This window comes from Oncorhynchus kisutch, linkage group LG4 (assembly GCF_002021735.2).
Source record: "Oncorhynchus kisutch isolate 150728-3 linkage group LG4, Okis_V2, whole genome shotgun sequence".
NCBI lineage: Eukaryota > Metazoa > Chordata > Actinopteri > Salmoniformes > Salmonidae > Oncorhynchus > Oncorhynchus kisutch.
Window position 1 is genome coordinate 35,426,374 of NC_034177.2, and position 16,148 is coordinate 35,442,521.

The 16,148-nt window shown below is 42.8% G+C and overlaps 2 protein-coding genes across 2 annotated transcripts; both read right to left on the bottom strand.

The window, feature by feature from the left end:
- Positions 1 to 2,482: 2,482 nt before the first annotated feature.
- On the bottom strand, positions 2,483 to 4,178 carry tmem60 (transmembrane protein 60). Its single transcript, XM_020480919.2, has 2 exons — positions 4,006 to 4,178; positions 2,483 to 3,564 (listed from the first exon to the last, which is right to left on the bottom strand). Exon 2 carries the CDS (start codon positions 3,488 to 3,490, stop codon positions 3,086 to 3,088), a length of 405 nt encoding a protein of 134 aa, XP_020336508.1. The 5' UTR covers positions 3,491 to 3,564; positions 4,006 to 4,178; the 3' UTR covers positions 2,483 to 3,085.
- A 175-nt stretch (positions 4,179 to 4,353) lies between these two features.
- LOC109889477 (proline-rich protein 5-like) lies at positions 4,354 to 14,839 on the bottom strand. Its single transcript, XM_031822892.1, has 11 exons — positions 14,609 to 14,839; positions 12,797 to 12,924; positions 8,624 to 8,749; positions 8,094 to 8,174; positions 7,497 to 7,545; positions 7,342 to 7,399; positions 7,008 to 7,099; positions 6,595 to 6,735; positions 6,166 to 6,304; positions 5,776 to 6,063; positions 4,354 to 5,618 (listed from the first exon to the last, which is right to left on the bottom strand). Exons 2-11 carry the CDS (start codon positions 12,922 to 12,924, stop codon positions 5,359 to 5,361), a joined length of 1,362 nt encoding a protein of 453 aa, XP_031678752.1. The 5' UTR covers positions 14,609 to 14,839; the 3' UTR covers positions 4,354 to 5,358.
- Positions 14,840 to 16,148: the final 1,309 nt, after the last annotated feature.

Here is a 16,148-nt window from a genome sequence, read left to right on the forward strand (position 1 = left end):
TTTGACAGACAAACTCATCCGATAATAGTTGACTTGAGTTGTACTTTTGACGGACAATGATGTACACTGTGGCCAGTTTATTAGGTACGCCCTTATCGTACTCGGTCGGATCCCCCTTTTTCTCCAGAACAGCCTGAATCCTTCGGAGCATGGATTCTGCAAATCAAATTTATTTATATAGCCCTTCGTACATCAGCTGATATCTCAAAGTGCTGTACAGAAACCCAGCCTAAAACCCCAAACAGCAAGCAATGCAGGTGTAGAAGCACGGTGGCTAGGAAAAACTCCCTAGAAAGGCCAAAACCTAGGAAGAAACCTAGAGAGGAACCAGGCTATGTGCGGTGGCCAGTCCTCTTCTGGCTGTGACGGGTGGAGATTATAACAGAACATGGCCAAGATGTTCAAATGTTCATAAATGACCAGCATGGTCAAATAATATTAATCACAGGCAGAACAGTTGAAACTGGAGCAGCAGCACAGCCAGGTGGACTGGGGACAGCAAGGAGTCATCATGCCCGGTAGTCCTGAGGCATGGTCCTAGGGCTCAGGTCCTCCGAGAGAGAGAAAGAAAGAGAGCATACTTAAATTCAAACAGGACACTGGATAGGACAGGAGAAGTACTCCAGATATAACAAACTGACCCTAGCCCCCCGACACGTAAACTACTACAGCATAAATACTGGAGGCTGAGACAGGAGGGGTCAGGAGACACTGTGGCCCCATCCGATGACACCCCCGGACAGGGCCAAACAGGAAGGATATAACCCCACCCACTTTGCCAAAGCACAGTCCCCACACCACTAGAGGGATATCTTCAACCACCAATTTACTGAGACAAGGCCGAGTATAGCCCACAAAGATCTCCGCCACGGCACAACCCCTCGGAAACATTCCACAGGGATGTTGGTCCATGCTGATGCGATGGAATCATGGAGTTGCTGCAGATTGGAAGTGGATTGGAAGTGGTACATTAATGTTGTGAACAGCCCGTTCCACCTCATCCCAGAGATTATCTATTGGGTTTGGTTAGAAACACTGTTCAGATATGGACCAGGCAATGTTTTTCCACTCAATTGTCCAGTGTTGGTGATCGCGTGCTCACGGGCACCACTTCTTCTTGTTTTCAGCTGATATGAGTGGAACCCAGTGTGGTCATCTGCAATAACCAATCCATGACAAGGATGATGAGTTGTGTATTCCGAGATGCCGTTCTGCACACCACTGTTGTACTGTGCTGTTATGTCTGTTTGTGGCCCGCCTGTTAGCTTGCACAATTCTTGCCCTTCTCCTTTGACCTCTCATCAATGAGCTGTTTTCGCCCAAAGGACTGCCGCTGACTGGATGTTTTTTGTTTGTCGCAACATTCTCAGTAAACCCTAGACACTGTCGGTCGTGAAAAGCCCAGGAGGACGGGTGTTTCTGAGATACTGGATCGGGCACGCCTGGCACCGATGATCATACCACGCTCAAAGTCACTTAGGTCACTCATTCTAACGTTCTATCGAACAGTAACGGGATGCCTGTCTGCCTGCTTTATATAACAAGCCACGGCCACGTGACTCACTGTCTGTAGGAGCAATCCATTTTCGTGAACAGGGTGGTGTGCCTAATAAACAGGCCACTGAGTGAAAATCATGATTTCATCCATGTTCACACATTGAGTGTGGCTGTAGCTTAACGGATAAAAAAAATAAGGGAAGGTTCTAAAGGTTTTTGTCAGACCTTCAGCCAGCAACAGGCCCTTTGTACAGTGTTTCTCAATCCATTCCTGTGAGACTCCAAAAATATGCACATGTTGGTTCTAACCCAGGACCATGCATTGGCCTTATTCCGCTAACATAGTTGATTACTTGCTTAGTACAATCAGGTGTGTTAGTGCTTGACTAGAACAGAAAACAAATACATGCACCCTCCTGGGTGAGCCACAGGACTAGATTGAGAAACTCTGCCTTAGCAAACAACAAATCATCACAGAAGACATTAGTTATTATAGCACTTTCTAACCCCGATGCCCTGGCTGCCAGTAGCAGTACGAGTTCTGTCCATGATACACCAATAAGCTGACCTCTTACAGAACACCCCCAGAGGGCAGGTAATCCCTGCCTCTGTTCTCTTTGGAGTGGGTCAAGTTACCAGTTATGTAATTCTCTTTATATCAGACTCGCCTTGTTCCAACACTTATAGAATGTACACTTCATTTCTCCCTTTGAAGTCACAGTCAGCAGGTTATGCTGTAGGTCCTGTCACAGTCAGCAGGTTATGCTGTAGGTCCTGTCACAGTCACAGTCAGCAGGTTATACTGTAGGTCCTGTCACAGTCAGCAGGTTATACTGTAGGTCCTGTCACAGTCAGCAGGTTATACTGTAGGTCCTGTCACAGTCAACAGGTTATGCTGTAGGTCCTGTCACAGTCAGCAGGTTATGCTGTAGGTCCTGTCACAGAAGATGGGTCATACTGCTCACACCAATCCAACCCAGCAAAGTTGAGGAATTGTAAATATTTATTTTTGTGTGTGTTTCTCCGTATCCACAGAAAAACAGATCCCTACCACTTCAAAAGACACATAACTAATGTTCACATATAAACCCATTGGACCTAACAGTCCCAGTTATCTGAGAGTAACAAAGGCACATGCACAGATCAGTCAGTCTGTCAGGAGGTCCAGTCTGCTTATGAATACCCTGAATTCTCATCCAGAGTCCATCATGGCAAAGACCAACATGGCTGCAACATTTCTTGCTGTATCACTAGGGTTAAATAAAGATTACATTTGTAAGCAGCATAAACCCATAAAATATATTACCATATCACTACTCTCTCTTGTAGTAATCTCTCTTGTAGTGGTCTATACATACTGTACTAGTGGAGTAAACTAAATCAATTCCCTTTTCCATCTCCCCCCATTCTTTCAGTCTTTGCTGTAGTGAAAATGAACAATTTTTCATCTCCATATTCTTCAGTTCAGTTTCTCCTACAGTGGATTACAACAATCTCACATTCATCTCCCCTACAGACTAACTTTCAGTCTTTATATCCTAGACGGAGCAAATAAAATCAATCTCCATCTTTCTCCCTCTCCATCCTCTCACTCTCTGCGGTAGTGAAAGACACTGTAGCCCAGCTCCACCATGGCCCCGACCAGCAGGGACCAGAGGGGGACACACACCACACTGAGCCAGATTTCCATCAGCCTCTCCAGCCGGGCGCACAGCGTCAGACAGAAGCCCAGCTTCAGCAACATGGCCACTAGGTACCACACCCTCCGTCGCAGGTTCTGCTGGCCTCCACGCGGGTCATAGCCGGGCTTGCACCGACCTGCCATCTTTACCACGAGCATGAGGATGAGGATGGTGTCAAAAATCCATACGGGGAGGAAGATGAGGAACCAGTTCCAGGGGATCTTGGAATCCAGTTTGAGGACCAGCATGATGAGGAAGATGAGGGAGAAGATCCAGGTCAGGAGGACTCTTTGGGCCAGAGACATTCTCATTTAAGGGATGGGGGTGGTGCCCTGGAGGGGGAACGTTAACACTGTGGCACTGGCAAGTCAAGAGTGAGACGAACCTGAAGATAGGAGAGACATACATGAGTGACATACACACCTATGATGTGAGCCAATACTAGCTAGCATACCAGATTGTACAGGTTGTGATAGGAAGGTATAGCAATGTTGTCCTCCTGGCAATGTTTATTTTTTTGTGGGTTGAGGGCATGCTAAACGTATGCTGTAGGTAGCTAACATTAACTACTGTAGCGAACTAGTCTCTTCAACGTGCAGTCTGAGTCTGCAAGCACACTAACGTTAACTAGTTGACACACTTATTGTAATGGGGGATCATCATGATCAGATTATCTAGCTTGCGTTGGATACATTGCGATTTATATTTAGTCAAATAAATGCATGACAACAATATTGGTTAGCGAAAATAGCATTAGCTTAGCAGCAGTTAGCTAGCTAGCTAAATCTATCCGAACTCACATATGGCCAACCAACATTATGCTTACCTGGATCGGAGGATTTGTCACCTAAGTATCTTTAAAAATCCATATTATAGAAAAGCTTGTATTTTATTGCACTTTCCGTTACGATAAAAACGAAAAGTGTCTAGGGGATCTTCCGGTTGTCGTTATTAAAAACATTTTTTTTTACCATGCTATTATCCACTAGGATTGGCCATTCTCTGTCAATCATACAAAACAGCCCTCTGATTGAAGGAAAATAAATACGTGAAATAGAGCATTACCGTAAAGTACACAAAAGGTGTTCATATTTGTTTAGCTCAGTCAATGGTATACATTAAGTAAATGCACTAAATATATATATATATATTTTAAGGCAATAGAAATCTGTACTTAGCCATTAGAATTTTTATTCAAATCTGATATCACAAATGAATGATAATTACAACCTTGGATAAAAATGTCTCATTACAGATTGTCAAAAAAAGCTAAGTATTAAAAAACGGTTGAGGTAAAACATCATAAAAATAGCTTCAGTTAAAAAGCCCTTATTGAAATCACAAGTTAAGTTAAAAAGCTTACTTCACAATACCTAGCTGTCCTAAAAAACGATTTATTTACAGTTGAAGTGCCACACAACACAGTAAATGAGACAACATTAATTCTCGTTAAACCCTATGTTTCTCATCATAAGTAAACAGTAAACAACAATTACAGTTCAATATTTAGTTTCTATGGGTAATACATAACATGAATGCTTTATGACCTTTGAAAAGAGGATGACAGACTGGTCCCAGAAGTACTTTAGCCAACTTCTCTATCATTGTCACACCATACATGTCATGTTTGGCATGACAGTAAAAAAACACACAGAGGAAGGGGAACATACAGATGGGACAAGCCAGGTTAACACAGATTGGACAAGGCAGGTTCTTAGAATGAGAAGCAAGATGCGACCAAATTACATTCACATAGTGTATTTACTCCAAAAGCTACTTTTATCTTTTCATTTTATGGTAACTGCAGTGCTCTAAGTTTTGTAGAAGAAAACCCAGACACAATCCAAGGGCCCACATCCAAGGGCCTACAAGGTATGGCATCATAGTGGTGAGAGTCAAGTTTCAAAACACGCAAAACATAAGCATCCCAAAAAAGCAGATATATTCAGATCTAATCAAATGCTTAGAAAAGTTAGTTTTTTCTCTAAGTAAATGTTGACTAAAAAGAGGCCTCTTGTGGGGAGAAGTATGGAGTGCACTTAACCATGTCTTTTTAGGTCTAGGTTGCCTCTCGCCTAGCCACTGATCTAAGGTCAGTTTAGCATTTTCCCCCTAATGTCTAAGATAAGATATTTGGGGAGGGCAAGCTACCCATGATTCCCTTTACTCAGTGCTCTGCCTAATCTCCCGACCATATCTCATTGACTCTGATCAGCGGGGCTGGGAATTCTATGAATATCCCATCTGAATCTAAGTCCAGGGACTCCAGCACCTGTCCAATGACGGTCTCCGGGCTGGAGGATCCGCTGAGTGGAGAGGAGGGGGCAGCCTTGTCCATGTCCGTAAGGGTCATTGTTGCCTCCGTCCCATGGAGGGGTCCTGGGGAGTGCAAGTGGAGGGGGAGGATGGAGGGGGAGGGGAGAGGAGACTCCATGGTTCCTGGCAGAGGGAAGGTTGTGGGTTAGAATCAATCTGTCTGGCAAGAGTATTTTCTTACTTTTAATACTCTGGCAACTTTTCCATCCTTCGCCTTTGGAAGTTTCCAGTTTGTAGTGCATGCATAACGTAAACCTAGTGAGGAGGACAGATGACCTACCTCTGAACTGTGGAACCACACAGAGCCTGTTAGCAGAGGCGCTGGAGGTGGATGCGTCGGACCTGGAGGCTATGTCAGCGTAGGCCAGCCCCTGTTCCTCCAGGCAGGAGATGATCTCACAGGCAGAGTGGCGTCGGATGCCCCCACTGCCCACCGAGCTGGCATCAGGGTCATACTCTGCCACGGGTGTCAGGAGGAGAGGGATGTTGTAACTCTTAGAACGGACCACAGGGTTCTTAGACGACTGGTCCACAGGCTGCTTAGGCCAGCACCACTGCAAACGCTTCTCTGTGAGGGAGGGGCATAGTGTGTAAGAGAAAGAGAAAAGAAAGCAAAGGAGAGAGAAAACATAGTGGGAGAAGAGTGAACAGCGCAGTGTATGCTTCTTACCCAGCACACAGGAGCAGTGTGCCACGCTGCCATCTCCAGAGTAGAGACCGTGGGTGCCCAGGTAAGGAGAGACCACCCTCTGGACCAGAGACTCCAGACGCAGGTAGTCCTCACTTACACCCCGCGATTCATGGACACCCTAGAGGGAGAGAGAGGAGAAAGGTCAGAGCGAGTGCGAGTGTGTGTGTGTGTGTGTGTGTGTGTGTGTGTGTGTGTGTGTGTGTGTGTGTGTGTGTGTGTGTGTGTGTGTGTGTGTGTGTGTGTGTGTGTGTGTGTGTGTGTGTGTGTGTGTGTGTGTGTGTGTGTGTGTGTGAGAGAGAGAGAGATAAAGAGAGAAAAAACGACTCAAAGATGTAAAGGGGAAACATATAAAGACAGAATAAGTGAGCGATAAAGAGAGAGAATGAAAGAGAGGCGTACTGTACCTACCTGCAGTATAAGCAGCATCTGTGTGACGGAGGGGGGAATGCGGGCGCGGGGCCGAGACAGAGCATCCTCCAGCTTCACACTCAGAACTATGGTGTTCCTGAAGTGGAGCAGAGCCAGCTGTCTCACATTGGGCTCCTTACCCTGCAGACAGGAGAGGAAAAGGGGAGAGATAGACAGAAGAATGGAGCGAAGGGTGAGGAGAGGGGGGTGTAGCGTTATGAAAACGTAGCTTTAAATACCTGAGAGAATATTCTTATTTAATGTCTGCTGAGAAATACAGAGAGAAAAAGAGAGAGAGAGACAGAGAGACAGAGAGATTGAGGGTGAGCAGGTTGGAGGAGAGTCAGGGCAGAGTGACATAGAGACTGAGCCAGTGACAGCGAGATTAAGGAAAAGAGTCAGGGGATTGATACCTGTACTGGGTGAAAGATGGCCTGCAGCGTATTGAGAACATCACAGAAGAAGAAGTCCCATGTCTCTGCCAGAGAGTCCAGTGACTTCTGACCTGCACACCAACAGGAGGAACAAACCGTCTGCTGTTAGTCAGAGAATAATCTCACAATGCACAGCTGCTAGGGACCTACGGCCTCAGATGACTTTGGCGTGTTAAACACAGAACATCACAGACCCTGACAAAGGTCATGTAAGCTTCAGTTCAACTCTTCTTCTTTGGAGCACTGACTGCTCTCTACTGTGTCAGTAAACACATCTACTAATATTCAATTAACAGTGAGACACCCCAAATACCTTCGTAGAATCTTATTTTGTCCCGTAGAATGACCATGCCCTTTGTCAGCAACTGGTTCTGAGGGACAGAGAGGTTCAATGAAACAACTTGAACTTGATATATTATCATAACTATCTATGATATTATTTCACCATTTAACAGAACCATCACTTACCTGGAGGTATTCTGTGAAAAACGACCCCAGCTCGGTTTTCAATAGGTATCTGAGTAAACAAAGACAGGAGTTCACCCACTAGAGCTATAGGGTACATTTGACTAGTGCAATACACTGATAACACAAAACAGGCAAAAGCTTCAAAACCAACTATGTAAAATTAGATGATAGCATATTATTGGTTAAGTACATGTATATTACTGTGTAGGTACATGTATTCACACCAAGGAATGTACAGTACATCTCATATAACTGCATGGTATCTGGGTAAGTGCAACCCAGCTTTCTCTTTTAAACGTACTGTTCATGTTTGTCTCCAGTGGTATAAGTACATGTTGAAACAGTGTTAGGAATAGACCCTATGATTGACTCAGCTCTCCAAGTGTGTGATGCGTGTGATTTCAGTTGTTTACTAGGCTATAATGGAGGCTGATATGACAGAACTGATGGCTCTAATGTCAGGTCTGGAAAGATAATGAGACATCTGGCAAGGCCACATGGCTTCACACACACACACAGACACACACACACACACACACACACAAATGCCATGTTAGCAAACCAGTGTGTGTGTGTTTGTTAGTGTTTAGAACTCACCTGACACCTTCGTTGAGGACATAGAGTTCATTGTCAGACAGACCTTTCTTCTGGAAGACGGCAATGACAGCATTGTGGATGCTAGTGAACACACACACACACACACACACACACACACACACACACACACACACACACACACACACACACACACACACACACACACACACACACACACACACACACACACGCACACAGACATCAACATGTACTGTTTAGATTACATTTACCCATTAGATGATAGTTCATATTCATACAAATGTAGAATCTTAATTTGAGCGTGTTTGCTAAAGCAGGAAAACAAATGTGAGTTATTATATGGATTATAATTAACAAACATTATTGTAGGGGTTGATGTATTTTTCGTAAGGGAAATTTGAAATGTCTAAGTGGAAATTATAAACTTAAAATACAATACATGTTTTACAATTCCTGCATTGGAGTAAAGTTATCCTGCAAGAGGGTGATCAAATGAAGTTCCTACATCTGTAACAGGCACAGACTACATGCATGGTCAGGCTGCAGCATACCTGTTCCAGGTAGCGTTGGCCCCGGCCCTCTTCTGTTTCTCTCCTCTCTCCTCCGGTGATCCCTTCTCACTCTTTCCCAGTTCACTGAGACTGGGGGAGCTCATCAACTTCAGCCTGTGTAGAGTCCTCATAAAGGCAGAGAGGAAGGGAGAGAGAGAGAGACAGCACACTAAGTATTGAACTAAAGCAAAGACTAGAGACTGAAATACTAGAAGAGAATGAAAATAGGGGAGTAGAGAGAGGGCATGCGAAGAGAAGAGAAGAGAAGGAAGAAAGAGTGCAATGTGAAAGAGGGAAAGAGAGACATCTGGCATCTGGTTGAGGCAGAGACCAGAGCAGAAGACTGAATGAGAGAGTGAGGAGAAGAGAGAGAGAGGAGAAGAGAGAGCGAGAGCGAGAGAGAGAGAGAGGAGGAAGGAGGGGCTATCAGAGCTGTCCTTTGCAAGGACTAAAGGGATTAAATGTGACATTTATCCTATAGATCTACATAACCTACTCCACATTGTCAAAGTAAAAGAAAGTTCTAGAACATTTTCCAAATTCAGAAAGAATAAAACTGAAATATCAAAATTGGAAAAGTCTCCACTGTGCTGAGTTAGTACTTGCTGAAAGCACCTTTGGCAGGGGTGGGCCATGGTGTGACTTTACTCTCTCTCTCTCTCAATTCAATTCAAAGGGGCTTTATTGGCATACAAAACATATGTTTACATTGCCAAAGCATGTGAAATAAATAAAAGTGAGAAGAAACAAATTTAACAGTAAATATTGCACTCAAAAAGATTTAAAAAATATAAAGACATTTCAAGTGCTATATTATCAGCTATTTACAGTGTTTTAGCAATGTGCAAATAGTTGTAGCACGAATAATGGGGGGATAAACAAACAGATATATATTGGTGGTATTTATAATGTTGTTTGTGCTCCACTGGTTGCCCTTTTCTCGTGGCAACGGGCCACAGATCTTGCTACTGTGATTGCACATTGTGGTATTTCACCTAACAAATATGGGAGTTTATCAATGTTTGATTTGTTTTCAAATTCTTTGTGGGTCTGTGTAATCTGTGGGAAATATGCATATTTAATGTAGTCATTTGGCAGGATGTTAGGATGTGCAGCTCAGTTTCCACCTAATTTTGTGGACAGTGGGCACATATCCTGTCTTCTCTTGAGAGCCAGGTCTGCCTATGGCAACCTCACTCAATAGCAAGGCTATGCTCACCTACTCTGTACATAGTCACGGATTTTCTTAATTTTGGGTCTTTCACAGTGGTCAGGTATTCTGCCACTGTGTACTCTCTGTTTAGGGCCAGATATCGTTCCAATTTGCTCAGTTTTTTGGTTGAGGCTCTCTCTCCTTCGCTCTCTATCTCATATACACACATACTACACTGACACTCCAACACACACACACATACTACATTCGCTCACACACACACACACACACACACACATATATATTGACACCCTACATACACAAACACACTTTCATATACGCTGCTACTATTCTGTTTATTATATATCCTGATTGCCTAAGCCACTTTTACCCCTACCCACAGGTACATGATGTACTATCTCAATTACATCAACAACCTCGTACCCCTGCACACCTACTCGGTACTAGTACTCCTTGTGTACAGTCTCGTTATTTCCTTTTATTCTTAGCAAATAGTTGTCTTACTTTTTAGCTCTGCACAGTTGGGAATGGGCTCATAAGTAAGCATTTCCCTGTAAAGTCTACACCTGTTGTAAATCAAATTTGATTTGATGACAGTGTCTAAAGAAAGTCTACACCCCTTTAACTTTTTTCACATTTTGCTGCTTTAAAGTTACATCTAAAAGGGATTAAATGTGACATTTATCCTATAGATCTACATAACCTACTCCACATTGTCAAAGTAAAAGAAAGTTCTAGAACATTTTCCAAATTCAGAAAAAATAAAACTGAAATATGAAAATTGGAAAAGTCTCCACTGTGCTGAGTTAGTACTTGCTGGAAGCACCTTTGGCAGCCATTACAGCTGGGAATCATGTGGAGTAAGATTTGACCAACTTTGAAGAACTCTTAGGGCAATATACACAACCGGTCAAAAGGTTTAGAACACCTACTAATTCAAGGGTTTTCCTTTATTTTTTACTATTTTCTACATTGTAGAATAATAGTGAAGACATCAAAACTATGAAATAACACATATGGAATCATGTAGTAACCAAAAAAGTGTTAAACCAAATCAAAATATATTTTATATTTGAGATTCTTCAAAGTAGCTACCCTTCGCCTTGATGACAGCTTTGCACACTCTTGGCATTCTTTCAACCAGCTTCACCTTTACTGCTTTTCTTTTTTGTCTTGAAGGAGTTCCCACATATGCTGAGCACTTGTTGGCTGCTTTTCCTTCTCTCTGCGGTCTGACTCATCCCAAAGCATCTCAATTTGTGGAGGCCAGGTCATCTGATGCAGCACTCCATCACTCTCCTTCTTCGTAAAATAGCCCCTACACATCCTGGAGGTGGGTTGGGTCATTATCATGTTGAAAACCTAATGGCGTATCGCTGCAGAATGCTGTGGTAGCCATGCTGGTTAAGTATGTCCTGAATTCTAAATAAATTACAGACAGTGTCACCAGCAAAGCACCCCCACACCATAACACCTCCTCCTCCATGCTTCACGGTGGGAAATACACATGCGGAGAACATCCGTTCACCCACACCGCGTCTCACAAAGACACAGCGGTTGGAACCAAAAATCTACAATTTGGACTCCAGACCAAAGGAAACATGTCCACAAGTCTAATGTCTTTTGCTCGTGTTTCTTGGCCCAAGCAAGTCTCTTCTTCTTATTGGTGTCCTTTTGTAGTGGTTTCTTTGCAGCAATTCGACCATTAAGGCCTGATTCACACTGTCTCCTCTGAACAGTTGATGTTGAGATGTGTCTGTTACTTGAACTCTGTGAAGCATTGATTTGGGCTGCAATTTCTGAGGCTGGTAACTCTAATGAACTTATCCTCTGCAGCAGAGGTAACTCTGGGTCTTCCATTCCTGTGGCGGTCCTCATGAGAGCCAGTTTCATCATAGCGCTTGATGGTTTTTGAGACTGCACTTGAAGAAACTTTCAAAACTGTTGAAATGTTCCGTATTGACTGACCTTCATGTCTTAGAGTAATGATGGACTATCATTTCTCTTCATTTCTCTTAGTTTCTCTTTGCTTATTTGAGCTATTCTTGCCATAATGTTGACTTGGTATTTTACCAAATAGGGCTATCTTCTGTATACTCCCCTACCTTGTCACAACACAACTGATTGGCTCAAACACATTAAGAAGGAAAGAAATGACACAAATGTAACGATTAAAAAGGCACACCTGTTAATTGAAATGCATTCCAGGTGACTACCTCATGAAGCTGGCTGAGAGAATGTCAAGAGTTTGCAAAGGGTGGCTATTTCAAATATAACATATATTTTGATTTGTTTAACACTTTTTTGGTTACTACATGATTCCATAGGTGTCATTTCATAGTTCATAGAAAATAGTAAAAAGAAAAGAAAAACCCTTGAATGAGTATGTGTTCTAAAACTTTTGACCGGTAGTGTATATCCATTGTTTTTATAAAAATTGCTCAACCTCGTTAAATTTGGCTGGGAATCGTTGATGGACAGCAATATTCAAACTTTGTCTCAGATTTTCAAGCAAATTTAAGTCAGGACTGAGACTAGACCACTCAGGAACACTCAACACGTCTTGGAAAACCATTCTGTTGTGTCTTTGGCATTAACATTTGTGTGCTTGTCTCGCTGAAAAATAAAACTATCCCAAGGTTAGGTTTTCAGAAGACTGAGGTGGGTTTTCCTCTAACCTGGGCTTTGCTCCTTTCATATTGATTTTGATCCTAACAAACCCCCCAGTCCCTGCCAATGACAAGCATACCCATAACATGCCACCACAATGTAATTCTGCCCTATGACACCCATCAATTTCTTTCAAGTTTCCAGTTAGTTCCATGGTAGTTGTACCAATCAGATTGTAGGGCAACTCTCTGTAGTGCCATCTGCCATCCACTACATAAGGAATGGGGCTAGGGGTTGATTTCAGACTGGCTATAGCTTTATGACCAACCTCATAAGAGGGCTAACTAGAAGGCAAATTTTGAATGTTAATCCTTTGAGTTGATCCTCACCTTCTGATTGGATGATGATTGCTGTCAATATCAGGGCTTGGGGGCGGGGCTGAGAAGGTGGTGAAGTTGAGTGACAGGGGTCGGGGGGAAGGGCGAGAGCTGTGCCTCCGACGGAGTCCATCCAGCATCTGCCAAAAGAAACATTGAGAAAACAACAACATAAAATTCATCAACACAATTAACTGCAAGAAAACCTTGACTCACCAGGGTCTTATTATTCAGGTTGGGTTCAGGTTTCAAAGTGACCAATGCTCAGAAAGAACCGTAATATACAGAACAGGCATTTCTCTTCATCATGCAGAATAGGAACTTGATTGTGTCTGTCAGCTCTATATTTTATAGATTATTATTATGTCACAGCAGCTAGCCAACCAGGAAACATTGAGCACATGGAAAGAGAGAGAGAGCAGTCAAAACCACAGTGAACTCTGAACAGCCTGGTATTGGATGTTCTCTCTATCACTGGATACTGTTGCTGTAGCAGCCTGTCATTTGAGAAGTGTAACAACAGTGGTATTTTGAAATCAGAAGGGTGTTTAAGGCTAACTCACTGCTAACTCAAACTCATTCAGTCTACATGCACGCACACACACACGCATGCACAGACAATAGAAATACAAGGGTTAGTTTTAGTTTATAATATTTTGCATGCGATGTGTATTCCATTGATAGTATGTCAAGGTGTCGTCCAATGATGTGACAAATAATACTAGGGCGCCATCAGCTGGTTATTGGGAAAAACTACACTCTAGGCGCTCTGTTAATTTAACAAAGAGTATCAATAAAGAGTTGTTTTGATCCTAAAAACGTAATGCAGTGGGCATATCTGAGACTAAAGGTAATTAGAGATACATTTCTTCCAATATTACACAGGTCTAATGCTACACAATAACCAGGCCTCACTGTTGTGTCTGCACAAAGGATATTGGTACATAGGGCTGTTGCAATTTGTAACGACAGTTCCTAAAAAAGACAGTAATTTTGTAATGATTGAATAGGAGCCTACAACCCAATAAAATAAAATAAAGTCATTCACTCAACTAACAAATCCTACTTCCAATGGTACCATTTACTTAATGTCATACTGTAGCATAATAATTGTGACTGGAGATTACAATATGCAGATTAATCTAATAAATAATAATAGGAGGATCCAAGCACGTCTGGGGCTGTCCAGAGGTTGGGGCAATGTGTGTCAGACTATGAACATGTCAGGTGTTCTCTTTGTATGGCAGGCGTGTGTTGTTGTCTCTGCGTAAACTGGTCGTTGGAGCAGACGCAGACTCCACACACACACGCACTCCCTTCGGACTGTCTGCCCCGCATGCCACGCCAGTCTGGATATTCATTTGGATATTCTGCATTTGTTCTTGCGGAGCGGCTGAGGTCCCCTTTCTTCCATAACAATCTAGAGATCGATCGCTTTAATTTGAAAACGAGGGCATTTACCTCGTTAATTTATGAGAACCCCTAGACTACATAATAATATCCTTGCTTTATACGATATTTGATGTGTACAGCCTACACAAAGGAAATATATTCCAAATATATCCCCATCATAGAACACGATGGCCATGTCACAGGGAGGAACGTAGCCTACATTACAGTGCGTACGTGGAGTAGACAACTTTAACATGTGCTACAGGATATGCAAACAAACTAGCCCATGTAAACAATGCGACAGTAGACTATCTTAGATTTCCCAATCAACAGACGCCCATACCTTAAAAATGTGACTATAAATAGCCTACCCGGTAGGCTATCATTCAAAGTTCACTGTACACACACATCCATAGCACGCTACGTACTCACCGTTCTCTCTCCTGATCGTGTTGCTTATAATATAATGATATGGATATCATATATGGATGATCACTAGCATTGATGTATAGCCTATTAGCAATAAACACCATAGTCTATCTCATTGTTGATTCCCAGTCTGGACTGACCAAACAGCCATTGGGGTGCAGATGTGGGGTGCGCCAGCGACCTATGCTGCGGGAGTCATTCCATGAGCATGCATGCTCGCCCCCGTGTTGTTTTGACGAGATCTGATCCACTGGACCAGACGCCTTGCGTGTTTTGCGTCTGTTGGTGCTTTCAAGGCAACTCGAAAACTCGGAATCTCCGGGTTTAACTATACGTTTATTTGCGTAGAGAATTTCTATTGGTAAATTCAGACATTTTTCAAGTGGTAACGAGTTGGACATTTCCGACTTTCCCGTGTTATAAGTTGTCTTGAAAGCGGCATGTGAGCGTGTACGCGCGTTTTGGTGTCTGGTGTTGTAGGGTGGACGAGATAAACATTCTCATTCAAGCAAGGAAGTTGTAAAAAGGAAAAGAAGATCAGGATGGGCAATTTCAATTAGGCCTATAGATGTTTATATTATATTTTACAGCACTCTTCACATTCCCCTTCCGGAGAGCTGAATAGTTTTGAATTAGACTAGTAACATCATTTTTCCTAGTTACACAGTTACAGGCTGTAACTATTTACCAGTGGTGGAAAAAGGACCCAATTGTCATACTTGAGTAAAAGTCATGATACCTTAATAGAAAATGACGGAAGTAAAAGTGAAAGTCACTCAGTAAAACACTACATGAGTAAAAGTCAAAGTATTTGGTTTTAAATATACGTAAGTATCAAAAGTAAATGTAATTGCTAAAATATGCTTAAGTTTCAAAAATAAAAGTATACATCATTTCAAGTTCCTTATATTAAGCAAATCAAACGGGACAATGTTTTATTTATTTATGATTTACGGATAGCCAGGGGCACACTCCAACACTCAGACATAATTTACAAACGATGCATTTGTGCATTTGAGTCCGCAACACACACACACACCCACACACACACACACACACACACACACACACACACACACACACACACACACACACACACACACACACACACACACACACACACACACACACACACACACACACACACACACACACACACACACACACACACACACACACACACACACACACACACACACACACACAGCTCTCATGGCAAGATTCTCTTGGCTATCAGGCTACATTCTTGTGGGCTTCTGCAGCCTAGATGTAATGTGCAATTCCCATTTTGATTATGACCACTATCTCCCCATAAAGTCCTGACTAATGAGGTTAGAAACATGCGCTCTATATCCAGCATTGACCCCAATCTCACCCAGTTTAAGCACAGCAGAGAGGGCTTTCCTCTATGCCATCTGTCACATCATCATGACACGAATGACGGGGGCCACTTTAGTGCAGCACAAGGTTGGACGAGAAACTGCGATTATAAATATTTTTATTTTGACAAAGGTCGAGGTTATTTATTTTTCACATATTACAG